Source organism: Cajanus cajan, chromosome 5 (genome assembly GCF_000230855.2).
Source record: "Cajanus cajan strain Asha chromosome 5, NIPB_CcT2T_4, whole genome shotgun sequence".
In the NCBI taxonomy this organism is placed as follows: Eukaryota; Viridiplantae; Streptophyta; class Magnoliopsida; order Fabales; family Fabaceae; genus Cajanus; species Cajanus cajan.
The window spans coordinates 72790902-72806851 of record NC_138521.1 but is presented as its reverse complement, the minus strand read 5'-3'; the positions used below and the strand labels follow the sequence as shown (position 1 = coordinate 72806851).

At 32.3% G+C, this 15950-nt stretch overlaps 1 protein-coding gene and 1 non-coding gene across 2 annotated transcripts; one reads left to right on the top strand and one right to left on the bottom strand.

Annotated features, from left to right (window-relative positions):
- Positions 1–1922: 1922 nt before the first annotated feature.
- On the bottom strand, positions 1923–1996 carry TRNAV-AAC (transfer RNA valine (anticodon AAC)). Its single transcript has one exon. It is a non-coding gene; the product is annotated as a tRNA-Val (tRNA).
- Positions 1997–2082: 86 nt separating this feature from the next.
- MAD1 (mitotic checkpoint family protein) lies at positions 2083–12708 on the top strand. Its single transcript, XM_020375116.3, has 16 exons — positions 2083–2296; positions 2461–2560; positions 2717–2877; positions 3493–3690; positions 3773–3865; positions 4077–4193; positions 5446–5693; positions 6558–6729; positions 8342–8440; positions 8527–8730; positions 8918–9080; positions 10705–10795; positions 10873–10942; positions 11327–11455; positions 11665–11703; positions 12373–12708. Exons 1-16 carry the CDS (start codon positions 2147–2149, stop codon positions 12460–12462), a joined length of 2124 nt encoding a protein of 707 aa, XP_020230705.1. The 5' UTR covers positions 2083–2146; the 3' UTR covers positions 12463–12708.
- The last annotated feature ends 3242 nt before the right edge of the window (positions 12709–15950 follow it).

The window sequence follows — 15950 nt, the reverse complement described above, 5'->3', positions numbered from 1 at the left end:
CTTATGCGAGTTGGTGGGTTGTGACGGGCTAACCCGCCATTTGACCTGACAGATTAGCGGATTTGACGGGTTGAAATGATGGGTCCAGCTCGCGAGTCACAACCCACTTTGCCATTCCTAGTAAAAATCCATGCATAGAATTGTGGATTATGCCACCCATGTAATTGTTGGTGTCAATCATTCTTGCGACGCATCATTAGTAGTGTCAGAGTCGATGACAACATCAACAAGAAAAGAATAACAAGAGGGATCGTTGGTTGTAACATGAGCAGTGATCAACGAAAAAGGTTGTTGGGTAGATAGTTGGGGAGGAATAATCAAATGTAGGGAATGTAAGATATAACCTAAGAGCTGAGATTAATGTGTAGGTTAAAAGTTATGCAAGTTCCTAATCTTTATCTTATTTTTTTTTCAAGAAAAATAATGAGAACTTAAAAGTGGAAAATTCATTTATATTAAGCATCTTCTTTGTTTTATAACACATGTTTTATAAATTTTTATATCAAATTTGTATATTTTTGAAATGTCTATCTTTCTCAAATTTTAATGAACTAAAAATCCTTATATTGATACTAAACATTACAAATTAATGAAAATCTCAATGTCTTCTTAAATTTTGAGAACTAAAATTATTATTTTTATTGGTTCTACCCAAACAATACTAATTTAGAGGAATAGTTTGAATATAAGTTTAAAAACGTTTTTGAGGGATTATGTACATAAAAATATATTTTTTTATTTTTAATAAAGAAATTATAAATTATTTTTTTATAATTTGGATACAATTAGATTCTAAATGATGTGAAAATCTCCACGCTACTACATTTTGATTGATGTTCATATAAGATCTACACTAATCACATGATGCTTCTCTAAGCCTGATCTGTCTAATGTATTTTAAACATTGTCCATTTTTGGATTTTCTTGGTGTGTTATATTCTTAATTTTTTTTTCTTCTGAAATTGGTTGACTTGCCACCTATGGCAAAAGGCTATGGCAAAAGGACATTTAACTAGCTAGGTCCACGTATGGCCCTAAGGCCAATTAAGGTTTCTAATGAGTCCTTAATGTTTTTTTTCCTGCTAAAAACTAGTATAAAAAGGACTTCACTTTTAAGTATGACTTTAACCATTCATTTTTCTCTTCCATTCCTAATTAACTTAAGCACGTCCTTTCAAAGTTTCAAGTGCACCACCACCAAAATTTGCATCGCACCATCGTGATTTCCCTCATAAAAGCTCTCTATTACAAATTTACAATGTTCTTGAATATCTTGACCTCTTCGTACAACAAAAATAATGTTCGATTATTCTATATAATTTTTTAAAAGCAAGGACTAATGTGAAATAAACAAAAAAATTACTATGGTAACAATGAATCTAATTTCTTCATTTTGTTTTCATCGTTAATTTTATTATAATCAATAACTATTTTTACACTTACCAAAATATAAAAGGAAAATAATTGACCAAAATGCTTTGATATATAATTTAATCATTGATTTCAAGGGGAAAAAGGCCCACGATATCAAATAAAATTATATCAAAAAAATTAATTTTAATTCGAAACACTATCTAATAATAAAAACTTAAAAATTATTCATCTACACCGTTTTCTTATTAGCGTATATATCTTATAAATGTAGATATTTTTAAACACGGTATTTTTCGTTAAACTAAACATATATTACTAACATAGGCAAACGATATTGAGTAAGCAAGAAAAGAAAATAGAAATAAATCAATAAACTCATATATTTATTTTATCGATTAATGTAAGTAATATTGAGTAATTAATCTTTTGTGATTTAAAATACGTAATTATTGTAATCATAATACTCCAAAGCGTTTACTGCATTGAATCATGGGGAAATGATACCTTGAATGATTCGCATACAAAAATTAAAATGAAAACAACAAACATGGCGTCGCCCGGACTCGAACCGGAGACCTTCAGTGTGTTAGACTGACGTGATAACCAACTACACCACGACACCAAGTTGTTCTCATTGCCCCTGGAAAAAGAATTCAATGTATAAATTGTTTACCAGTTTTGCTTCCTAGAGATTGCGCCTTCTGGCTGATTTTGGGGTTTCAATTTCAAATAGAATTTTGGGAAGGGAAGGGAAAGTAAGGAGGGAAGGAGAATGATACTTAGAACTCCACCGCCACCGAAGAGGCCACGCGCCGACGCCGACGCCAATCAACAGCTGGCCATCTATGAGGACCCGCCGGAGTCATCTCAGGAACCCTCGGCTTCCGACCACATGCTCTGCACCTATCAGTGTCGCCAAATGGTTTCTATTCTTTTGCTTCTCAATCCATTTCATTCAATAATTAACAAATGTTTATGTTTAAGCTTACACTGCAATACATCACAATCAAATGCTCCTCTCCCTCTCTGGATTACTCAACATTATTTAATCTAAAGTTTATTCTTCTAACGCCTAATTTTCTGCAGGTCAAGTCGGATTTTATTGATGCCTTAAGCAGAGCTGAAAGTCAAGCTCGTGATTATCAATCTAGACTGGAGACATTGGAGGATAATTTCCACAAAGTTGGTTTGTATACGCTACTCCAAGTGTCTTTTCATTTCAATCTTCTCCGACACCTTTTTCATTTTAATTTATATCCTCATGATTATTTTCCCCTTTTCTGTACATCATTTTCATATATCCTCTGTTTTGTGCCTCCTTTTCACTGTCAACTTGTTACAGAATCTGAGAGGAACAAATTTCTGGACCAATTCCTATACGCCGAGCAGGAACTTGCAGCTGCCAAAGGGCGCGAAAAGGCACTCCAAGACCAACTTAAGAAGGAGGTTACTGAGTCTCAAGAACGATTTAGAAAACAAATCCAATTGAACAGTGAACTCCAGGTTTTTTTTTTCTGCTTTAGTTCTTCTAGATGACAAATAATCCATAGTTATTATAATCTTACAATTCACTATTTGAATCGTATGATTCAATACGATTTGGCTGCCTATTGGTTTGTATTATAAGATAAATCTCAAATGACTTTAAATCTTACAATACATGAATGGATTAGTGCAATATCATATCATCGATATAACTAATAATTTTGTTTTGAGGCTTAAGGTTAAGTTGTTTTGGCTATTTCTATTTGAAGTCATTTTTCATTGTCTTTGAATCTTACAATTCAACTCGAATTATGATTCAGGATTCAAAAATTAGCTTGGTGATTCATGATATAAACCCGATTTGATTATCTTGCAAATTAACATTTTTTTACCAATATGCATACTTAAGTTGGAGATTGAGTTATGCATAATTATTAATTAATTCATTTTTCTAGAGTTTTGCCTTCAATACTATTTCTACGTAGCATATTTTCTTTGAATTGTTGGTCTGGTGTGGTATGGTGATAGCATCTAATGTTATCTTTTCGAACTCACTGTTGAAGCTTGTTATTCCCCCCCCTCTGCTGTGCTTCATTTTCAGACAGATTTAACTCTCTTCCAACTGGAATTTAGGTTAAGCTCCAAAATGAGACAAACCTTCGCATAAAAGCTGAGTCTCATGCTGCTTCAGCAGAGGAGAAAGCAACGTCTTTAGAAGGAAAGCTAGGCCATCTCTCAGAAGGTACAGAGAGGGAGAAAAAGCGACTTCATGATGAGCTTTCACTGCTGAAAAGCGACTCAAAGTTATCTATTTCTAGAATATCTGCAAATGTAAGTGGCTTTATATGTTGTTCAGACTAAAATCCATTTACAGGAATGAGTTAATTTTTGAGCTGTGTTGTTCTTGTTGTAGCTTGAACAAATGGAATACCGAGCTAATAATGCTGAGAGAGAAGCAGAGCTGCTAAAGGAACAACTGAAACATCTCAGGGATCAACTTAATGAGGTTTGGGTGTCTAATTAGCTGCTTGTTGAATTTTTTTGGTCCTTAAGAATGTCCTGTGAACAAAACTATTGTTGCACTATGAAATGAGATTTGATTTGGTGTTAAGCCTCTGCTGAAATTCATGTGGACCTTTCTGGTATATTGATGAATTGTGAGTTAACAGTAGGGTTATTGACTTGTGATTGCATTACATCATGATTACTGTTTCCAGTGTTTGCACCAGAAGACTGAAGTTGAAAAAAAAGTATCTATTTTAATGTTTCAAGAAGGTGCTTCTACAGAGAGTAATGTTTTAGTTAAACATTTGCAAGAAGAACTTCGGAACTATGTAAGTTTGTTTTCTTTTTATCTTGAATCTCAACGTTTCTTTTTATTGGGATTGTAGTAATGTGAGGATACTTGATGTATGACTGGGGACTAATTTTGGTAGTTACTCAACTAGCATAATCATAAGTGGAGAGGAATCATGTCATTATTTTATTGAATGTTCTGGATATATAGGGAAAATATTGGGTAGGCCTGGCCACTGATTTGAGTCTCCTTTATTTTAAAATCTTCTGGGAATTGGGATGTTTATGGATTGGTTCCAAAAGTCTCATGTTTGCATTTTTCCTTTACAATTTATTCTCTCTTTTTTATTTAAAATTTAGTAAATATAATTTAATCTGACATCCTATTTTTAGAAATAATACAAAGATATATTTGTAATATTATAACTTCATTAATTTTTATATTTTTTTAAGGTTATGCTGTCATGTAAGTTATCATTTGTAGCCTTCCCTTTGCTGGTATTTTAATGAGTTGTAACTTGAATTTACAGCAAGCATATGTTAACTAATTCATTATTGTGAATGAACATGGTATCCATTGGATTGGTGTTTTTACTTGGTGTTTTTTTCAAAGAAGAATGTTAACAGTACATTCTCTAATGCACTCTTTTCAACACATTCTTTATGATAAGGTGAAATAAATGTGGCATCCACTAAATAGAGAATGGGAACCACCAAATGGGAAGTTAGACCCACTCCAGTCCCACACATGAATTTCACCCAAGCATTGTGTGTTGTGAAAACTTTTTTGCTAGCATTTATCTTTTATAAAATTATGAACTTGGAGAAAAAGTTAAATTCATTTGTGAACTTGGACACAAATTTGGCCTGAATGCTGCATCTATTACATAGCATGAGTTTATACCTGCTTGATCTGGCTTCTGATCTTGCATAATATATGCATTAACCATAATTAATGGTTTTGGGGGTATTCCTATGATTATCAGAACAGAAACACAAGCATTTTAAGCGTGATGTGGAATTTTTTTATGCTTTTGAAGGATGCAATATTTTGATTTTTCATTTCTTTTGTGCTTTTGTCTAGGAAAATGGCTTACCTGTGCTGGGTGCCTTTCATTTCTTTTCTTTTTTTTTGGTTAATTCTTAAAATTTTTAATTTCAAATTATAAGACCAAATTAATATATTTTTTGGCTCTCTTGTGCGCTAGGAAATTACCAGATGACTTTTCATTGCAAATTTGTTCACCACAGTAATCTGAATATTGTATCCTGTTTCAATTGACATTTTAGGAATCTGAAGTAAGGGAAGCAAGAAAACTAAGATCAAGTCATGAGAACATTGAGCTTTTGAAGGAGAAATTGTTGGAGGAAAAGAGTCACCGAGAAAGGGCAGAATCGGAGCTATTCAAGTTACAAGATGTGCAATTGAATATGAAAAAGTTAGAGGATCAAATAACATCGTGGAGAATTATGATTAAAGACATACCTGGTGTCTCATGTTTTGAGGACTTGCCTGATAAATTTGCAGCTTTACAGAAGTATGTGGGTAGCTCTTTTGTGTGTGTGGTTATACTAATAATAGATATGAGCTTTTAGAGGCATTAACAAGACTAATAATTCTAGAATATTCTTTATATTTTATTTTGGGTAGATCTGGTCTTCTTTAATCTTTTTGTTTATGAGCACCTTGGGGCCATGAAATTTCTTAAATGATGTCCAATTAGCCTCCTAGTTAAACTTTTTTTTTTTTTTTTTTAATCTTCAATTGGTCAATATTCCCTATGACACAACATTTTTCTTTATTTTGTCATACAATTGGCACCACTGTGCTTAAAAATGCTGATGGAGAGAGTAGTACCTGTGCTGATGTGTGTGAACAGGGACGGAGCCAGGATTTCAATACTGGGGGGCCGAGAATAAATAATATATAATTTATAATAAATGAAAATTAAAGTCCAAAAGTGATACCACATAGCAGGCCGTACCAGAAGTCCAAAAGTTGAATAAAAAAATAAATTTGGGTTATTCATTTAATTATACATATGAGTTTATATTAAAAATAGGGGGTGCCATATAGTAATATATATGTATATAAAAAAAAATTAAAATTGTTGGGGGGGCCGTGGCACCCGTAGGTCCCCCCTTGGCTCCGTCCTTGTGTGTGAAGTCTTGTGTATTCTTCTATATGCATGATAATATCCATTTCTGTTGTGGCATATTTCCGTATGCAAGTGACCCACAATGTAATGGATATGTGAAAGAAAGACCTTGGATCTCTTTGCATTTAGATTGCTCTCCAGCAGTTTTTTCTGATGTAGTAAAAAAATAGAGTTTGCTATGCTGCTTTGCATGGTTAGTATATGCCTATTGTCTTATGATCTTGATATCTTCTATCATTGCAGAGAGGTCATTTACAACACACAGAAGGAGGGTGAGATAACTGCTCGCTTGAAACAACTGGAGGTGGCTCTGGATGCTGCTGAGATCGGTAAACAAAATGCTGAAGCTGAGGTTGTGATGGCTAAAGAGAAAGCAGGAGTATTAAAATCAGAAATCAAACAAATTGAATTAATGGTCAGTGTTTGATATTTGATTAGGATGTTGTTACGGTTATGGCACTCTGATAATTACTGAATTGATTAATGCTGTTGTTACGAAGCTTTGGTCAGTGTTAGGCTATTACTTATTCTTTACTCATGCATTAGTTCCAGGCTAGTGTACAACATGCATTTATATGACAGATGAAGCAATACTGATAAAGACTTCTTGATATGATCTAATTTGGCTATCAGTTATGGCTTTCAGATATTTCGATGCCCCCAGTGAAAAAATAGGATTTGGAACCTGTAGTTAGAACATAGATTATAGGTAAGGAGTTTGACAGTAGGTGAATTTATGGTATATTTTGAAAAGATTTTAAAAGACTATATTGACATAAAGAAGTCTTGTAAATTTTAAAAGACTATCTAAGAATGTAATGACTTATAAAGTAGAGATAAATAAAATATTTCAAAAATAAAAATTATTTAATTTTTAAAGCATTCTTTTATGGATGGATTAGATATCCATCAATGAAAAAATTGTTAGTGGATGGATTAGATGGATTTTTTGCTTTAAATGGATTGAATGGATTAAATTTTTAATAGGTTTAAATAGATTAATGGATTATTTTTATCCGACTCATTATGATTTGCCTAAAAAATTATCCGATCCATTATAATCCGCCTAAAGAATTATCCAATCCATTCATTTACCACTCCTAGAATATAACAAGATGCATATATCCTGCTTCCAATTGCAACTGACACTAAAAAAACTATGAATCACTTAAGCAAACATCTCAAGTTGTATAATCTACAGATTAAACACTGATGTGAGGTTTCCTGCAGCCTTCATCTTTTAGCTCCATGCTTCATGTGCAAAATATACTGATTGCTTTTGAAGTCATCTTCAGTATTATTTGGGCAGTTTGATGTAAACACAGATTTTGTATATTTGTAAACAAAACATACCTATAAAATGAAGCATTTAAATGAGTTTAAGATTTGAAGGCTTTTGCCTTGAATTTATATAGCTGGGAGGGCTAACAAGTATCAAAATATCCAATTCTCCAGCTTCATAATTTTTAATGCTTTTGGACAGAGCGTAGAATAATGGTTTTATCTATTTATTTTGTGATTATTAGTATTTGACAGCTGGCTCAGAATTATAGAAAGAAAACTGCCTAACTTGCAGATCTTCAAGGGTCTGCACCTTCCAATGCCCAAAGGCCATATTGCTCTAACAAATGACGATATAATCCTCTCTTTCTACCTCTCCTCTTATTTATTGACAATCTGCTTTATTTTTTTTCTATCTCAGCCCAACAAACTAACAGATATCAACATTTAACTGTATTCCACAGTTTTACCTCCTTTGTAACAAAATTTGAGATGTAACTAGAATATGCTATTTTTTGTTGCTACATTTTACCCCATTTTCTGTGTTGGGTTTAAGAACTTATGTAAACATTGTATTATAATATTGACTAAACTTCTTGGCAATCTATTCATAATAACTTTAAGTAACTGCTGTATGACAGTGATCTTACTGTGGATAGCTATGTTCTGAAATTTGTAATCATTTGTTTGCCATTATTTTTGGTTATGTGCCTTAGAATTTAGACTACATATTAATTGTCTTGCAGCTTGCTGTTGTTACGGAGGAAAGAAATAAATTAAGAAATGTTTCCAATTTGAAGAATGATGAAGCTCTGGATGCTTCAAAAAATGCAAATTCTGTTCAGGTTGCATTCCCTTCAATTTTGTTATCATTTAACTTATCATGTGATCTCTTAATATTTTTTGCTTGTTGCTTGATTAATGCATGCAGGAAGATGAATCTTCTCTTATGAAGAAAGGTGACTGCATTAAAGAATTAGAAAGCACCTTGCATGACCAGAGAGTGGTTAATAATCGTCAATTTGAGGAAATAAAGTTACTTAATGAAAAGTTGCACAATGAAGCAAGAAGAGTGAAGTCATTGGAGAGGGAGAGTGACCGGCTCCGGTCAGAGATTTCATTATTAGAGTCAAAGGTTGGTGGCTTGGTGCTCTCTTAAAGAACAGTAGTATACTAATACATCATAAAATCATGTTTTTAATATTATGTCCTCTTTATTTCTCATGTTTGTATTACTGTTGCACTGATCATTTACCCAAGCTGCCCAAATTTTGCTTTACATTTTATTGCTTGATTGTCTATAATTGTTTTTCCTTCTATAGTTAGGTCATGGTGATTTTTCTGCTGCTAATACAAAAGTTCTGCGGATGGTGAATACACTTACTGTTGATAATGAGGCCAAACAAACCATAGAGGCACTGCAAACTGAGCTGCAAAAAACAAAAGAGAAATTAAGAGCAGTGGAAGAATTGAAGAGTCAATCAGGTATGGAACCTTGTAATTACTGTGGATGTTAAGGTTTAAATATTATGTATCAAAAAGGGTTGGTAAAAAAAGCAAGAGAGGTTTGACTGAGGAGAATGGTTTTTGGCTTTTGAAAGTGATTTGTAGTATTAAGATAAATACTGAATGGAAGAGACTAGTGTCTAGATTTTTTATTTGTTCCCATTTTCGTTTGCAGAAGTTGAGTACATATAAATATTCTGCTGGAACTGGTGGTACATAGGATAATTATAGATGAAACTAATAAAAGTCACAATGTAGCATTTTGTTGTTGTTCCACCATTGGACATATTTACTGCATATAATTCACATTTTGCTTCTCTGAGAAGGCAGTTATCAAATTTCTTGCTTCCTGCTGAAGAGTTAATCCCCATTTAAAAGATTGGATAGCATATTCTTCTTGATCACATAATTCCACGGAAAGACTTTGGCCGCTCAAAATCTTTTAAATTCTTTCTCTATTGATTTTTCTCAACTTGGAATATAATAGGAGTGACAAATAAATCCATTCAATTTATGCATTACTATAAAAATAAATAATGGATTTGATCCAATCTATCCATTTAATTTTATAGATGATTTGTGATCTATCTACTACTTTTCAAAATCCATTGGATTACAATGGGTGTTTATTGGATTGAAATTTTAAAAGACTATTTTGATATAAAAAAAAGTCTTGTAAATTTTAAAAGACTATAAAAATGTAATGACTTATAAAGAAAAAAAAAGAGAAAAAATATATTTTTAAAAAAATTATTTATTTTTTAAAACATTACTTCTATGGATGGATTGGATATCCATGAAAAAAATTGTTGATTGATGGATTGGATGGATTTTTTGTTAAATGGATTGAATTTTTATGTGAATTTATAATGGATCTAAATGGATTAATAGATTTTTTTTATTCGATCTATTATGATCTGTTTAAAAAATTATCTGATTTATCCATTACCTATCCCTAGAATATAACAAGATGCATATATCCTGCTTCCAATTGCAACTAACACTAAAAAAACTACGAATCACTTAAGCAAACATCTCAAGTTCTGTAATGTACATATTAAACACAGATGTGAGATTTCCTGCTGCTAAAACTCTAATTAAAAGTTTAGCTTAGTATACAGAAAATTTGACTGGTTGTTGGTGTGCTACCTGGGTATGGCTGGGGTAAATGAATAAAATTCTTTTACAAAGTTTTGAGCTTAAAATTACTATACTTTGTGAATTTTTTGTCCAGTATCTGTGGAACAAGTTTAGATTGCTTGGTTTGAATCAAATCTTTAGAGAATTTCCAAGGAAGCTATTCTAAGTATACAGGAGGTATGCCAAGGGGGTCGCTCTGAAAATTGCTAAAATAAAAACATAAAAAGACGAAAATAGAAAGAAAAAAAAAGCTAAATATACATTACTTTTTACGACATTAGTCTGTCCCCTGTCTTTTCAAGATGGACATCGATGGTATTGAAAATTTTTCCAAAGATGAAAGGCATGTGTTCTGGGCCTTACAGGTGCTCTATAGTTTCCGATACCTTCATATTAACCATTGGATAATAATGTTATCAGATGTATGGGTTTTCCTGATCACTTTTAAGTTCCAATTGTTTAGGGGAATCTGGAAAGCTGGTAGATAGCTACATATCGGATAAGATATTACAATTAAAAGAGCAAATTGCAACACTTGAGAAGCGAGAAGAAAGGTAAATGTTTAACTTGCTACGTTTGGTACATTATATGCTGTCTTCCCGGAATAAACTGAAATACTAAATATCAACAGATACAAGACTGTCTTTGCAGACAGAATTTCAGTCTTCCGGAGGGCATGTTGCGAGCTTTTTGGTTACAAGGTTGGTAATCGTATATACTAATCTAGTTTTACTACAATGTTTTTTGTGTAAATTGAAATTATTCTGGATTAGTACGCACTTTTACTTTGAAAATTTTGTAGTACTCTGATATAGATGTAATTTGGTATGGGAAACCTCAATGCACATTTGATTTGAATCACTGTATTTGCAAGTAATATTGCAGCATGCTTCTTGGGGAACATACAATCTCACGTAAAAGCTTTCTGTGTAATTTGACATGCTAACCAATGGTTCTGCATATAGGGTCTGTGGTTTTCTCTTTCAAAGATCAAAGAAATTGTCTATCAAGCATTTTCTAATTAATTAAGTTATTTCCAAATAGGAGAAAGCTGATAATCCATTGTATAATAATTGTATTGGCAGATTGTTATGGATGAACACCAGCGTTCAAATGGAATCCCGGTGACACGATTTACCTTGCAATCCATTTATGCACAAAGTGATGACGAGAAGCTTGAATTTGAATATGAATCAGGGAATACTAACATTTTGGTAAGATGTTTAATTTTGTATTGAATTTAATAATGGTGATTTTACTTTGTTAGATTGTATACCCCTATAATTCAGTTTGGGTTTATCATCTTCGGAACAACACAAGCCTTCCGATTGTCCAATAAAAAATCACAGGAAATATTGCAAATGTTGATGGCATGAATAAATGCTGAAAAATTTCCATTTTCTGTTTATTTTCATGGCAACAGGAAAATCATTATACATCACAGCCCGAGGTTTCTCGTCAGGTAACAAGGCTATAATAATGTAATAATTTTCAATAAATACTTAGGATCTGATCTCTTGTTCTCTGACCTCGAACATAAACATGATTGTGTGAGTGTTCTGTTTGAGCCTTGGAGTGGCTTCTTGCTTCTAGGTTTTAACAGTGAAACCATCCTTATAGGAGAGATATGTTATTCTTAGCAGCAAGTATTTTCAGCTAAAAATGTTTTCCTCGCAAATAGTGCATTTTCTGTTGCATATCATAACAAAGGAAAACATTTTGAATAATTTAGATGTTTGAACAAAAAAGAAGTTTTGCTGAAAACCATTCATTTAGTATTTTTAATTAATAATGAAAAATATCCTTTTCATATTTAATGCTCCAAAAATAAAATACTATAGAGGCGTACTAGAAGTTGACTTTCTGAAAAAAAAGCCAGACCTATTCATGAAGACAAAAAGTATTGTGTGAAAAATTTACTTCTCTTCTGAATTCTGTCATTTTTTTGATTAATCCCATTCAGCCAGCCAAGTATGACTGTATGAGAGTTTGAATACAAAAACTGAAGATGAATTTAAAAACAGAAGACTTGTGAGGAATGAGTGAATGATAATTGCCGTCATGCATGTAATTTTTTTACATATTCATGTTTCTTTTGCCAAGTATATTTATGGAACTCATACATTCACAGGTTGAGATATTCATTCGGAAGATGAATTCAATCCCTGCTTTCACTGCCAACATAACGGTGGAGTCTTTCAATAGAAGAACCCTGTCTTAAATTGAACTAACTTGTGTAGGCTGGACTGTCTAAGTGCTGATATTTTTTGCGGCAACTCAGTTATGTTGTATATATCTTGCATCTTTAACTTCGGGAATTTGGTCAGCCAGTAAGGTTGTCACGACTGGACACATTTTGTATCCTGACATATATTGGTGATGGATGGCTTGGCTTGGATTTGACAAATGTCACATTATTATTTTGTTAAATAATTGAATAGTGGGGTGGAATTTTGGGCGTGCATAATTATGGTTTATTTCTTTGTAAGGCTACATTTTTCTTGTTTCGTCATTTTGGCCGTGGTTGATATTATATTAGGTTTCTTAATTTAGTGCCTGTTTTGTTTTCCTTAATTTACGTCCCCACGGATAATATTTTTGTTTTTTTGTTTTTGTAATCAAGTTTCGCACGGATGAAAATTTGCGTGAATTCAGTCACCCCGAGACAAATGGGGTAAAGTTCGAGACAAATTTTAGTAAGTGCGGGATTAGATTGTAAATGTTATTTAAGTGATATTAAATTGAAAACGAACTTAGTGAGATCTATATCGGATGTCTTCCACATTTCTGTTGTCTTTTGTCGAGGCCATTGATTTCAGTGTGATGACTTAAATCTATTGACCATCTTTTGTTTCTTGTTTTCTTTTAGTCTAATTCCCTAGTAGTGGCGAGAGTAGCGGCGACCAATGGTGGTTCATTCTGGCAAGCTAGCCATTGTTTATGGAGTGTCTTAATCATCAACCACTTATTTAGTCCGCTTGAAATGATTGCATGAACCATGGAGGGGCCTAGGTGATTTCAGCCCAGTACTTTGCACTATGGCAAGGATCTTATTGAGCACGAATGGATATTCCATTCTAATGTGACATTTTAAAATGATGTGTCATGTGAGAAATATGTATATCTATATATATATATATATATATATATATATATATATATATATATATATATATATATATATATATATATATATATATATATATATATATTGACATTAAATAAGTGGGATAAAATCAAATATATTAAATTTAGAAAGAAATACAAAACATTCACGTGAGAAAAAAAATTTAAAAAAAAATCCAGTCTCAGCATATGTCTATTGAGAATCCCAATCATGTGCTCAAAGTAGCCCACGGTTGACATATGCTAAAAAATTGTTTTTATTTATTTAAAAAATATGAAGGTTAAAGTATTTTAGACTGATATTTTAAAAATTGTAATCGTCAATGGATTGCTGAAAGTTATTACTTAACTTTCATTTCACTTGACTAATTTTGATTTGATTATAATCAAATTAGTGATACTTAAATATATATATATATATATATATATATATATATATATATATATTATGTAATAAATTGGTATGAAATAAATAATTGAAGTGAAATTTTGTTAGCATAAAATAATTATATTTTATGTAGGATAAAAACTTAATAATAAGAAGCTTAGTATTCATGAGCACTTGAATAAATGGCTCTCTCTTTTAACTAATGACTTAAACAGTATTTTGCCTTTTTAATAATTTGGCGGTATTTGATAGTAGTTCAACATTTGTGCCATAATGTTCACGGGTTATATATGTTCACTGTCTGTGTTGATATGTAAATTATGATGATTGGAGGGGTGTTTGTATTGTGATAAAAATTGTATGTGAGACTGCTACGAGGGGTCTAAAATATAGTATTATTCGTAGTGGATATATTGGGAATTCTATTTTAAAAAAAGTTGTGATTGAAAAGGATTTAAAGTTGCGATTGAGTGGTGTGTTGGCCGGGTTTGCGGGAGTGGTGGTGCACACTTGCGTTTGGTCAACTAATTGGAGTGGTGCTTCCTGCGCATATGTGTTGAAATTAACCCTTCTTTTATTGAGATGGATCGTTATTGGTATTTGAATTTAATTTGATGGCCATTTTTACAAGCTATTTTCCCTTTTTTACGTAGCTAGTGAGTATTGAGATTTTGAAGTCGCTCCATTAATGATGTAACAAGCATGGCAGGATTTACTCCACTACAAACATAATAAATACTATATAGCACCCTGTAAACTGCTGAACATACTTGTAATATCAATTTTACCCTGAACAATTAATGATATCTTTCTTTCTTCTTTTAATTTGCCTTTGTTATATGGATAGTTACTTTAATGATTATTCCACACAATTGTTTCATAGTTAATTAATGGATTTTGATAATGCTTGTACAAATGAACCATAGCCGTGGAGTGTGCAAATTCTCAAACTTCTACTTGAAAATAGTGCTTGACATTGATGGCACAGAGATTCTAAAACTATCCACATCAACCAATGTCCATGGCAACCATATTCCTTAAAACTGTTCTCTCTTTCTCTCTGCTCGCGCGCGTGTTCTTCAGATTACAATCCACGTCACCACTTACAAACTAGAAAGATGCATTCCTTTTTCATTATTCTCTTTAATCATAAATCTACCGTTATTCGTAATCTGATGTAACTAATACAGTATTTGTAGACATAAGCAATCAAAATTTTAACATGTATTAAATAATGATGATGATGATAAAATCCATATTTCATAGTAAAACTTAATTTGTACACAATGAGGAAGACATTCATATTTTAACATGTAGAAATTATTTTTTATTATTATCGATTGGACGAAGAACATCTATAGCAAGACATTTTTCCACACAATGAGGTTAAAGTTCATTCAGCCTCTTAATTTGTAATCCACCCAGTTTCACGATTTGCGGATTTAGTTGAGACAGTCCCCTATGATACCAAAGTCAAAGTCACCACGAAATAGTATCCACCTTATCATATGGTCTATATATAGATAAGAGCACTTTGTTCCTTCTATGCAATTAATAAAGAAGAGTTACATAATTTTCTTTTGCTTCAAATACGTGTGTATTTCATTTTTTAAATATTTGTGTAAATAACTCTCATTTAATGCAACCGTTGCTTACTTAAAAGAATGTTGATCTTCACGTTATCCAAAATCTTGTGCAGTGAATCATTATGATGTGCTAAAAGTAAAACCAATGTTGATTAGCAAGGTGTCTTTTCTTTAACTTTGATTACCCGGAACAAGGTTCCACGTGTATTCCCGTTTTGTGGTCACCCAGCGCCTTAATTTGACATCTGACACGCCACTAGCTTAGTTAGCAACTTTAATATTATCAAAGACCATATTCAAATTTGAAAAACTACCAAAAAAATATATTAAAATTTGAAATTTCATGATTGACAGGTTGAATTCAGAAGTAGCCCTTGAAGGAATGATGATCTGATAGAAAAGGAAGGTGGAATGAAAATTTGACAGCTCACATAACAGCAATCAATAAATTTTAATAGTGCCAGGCATGCATTAGAAGTACAAATATACGGCCTGTATGAAGTCAAAGCGTACAAATTTGAAAATAAAGGTGTTGATGGCTGCACCTATGCATGGTCAAAAATAAGGTTGTTTGTGCATAAAAGTTAGAAGGAAATGAGTCCTCCAAAA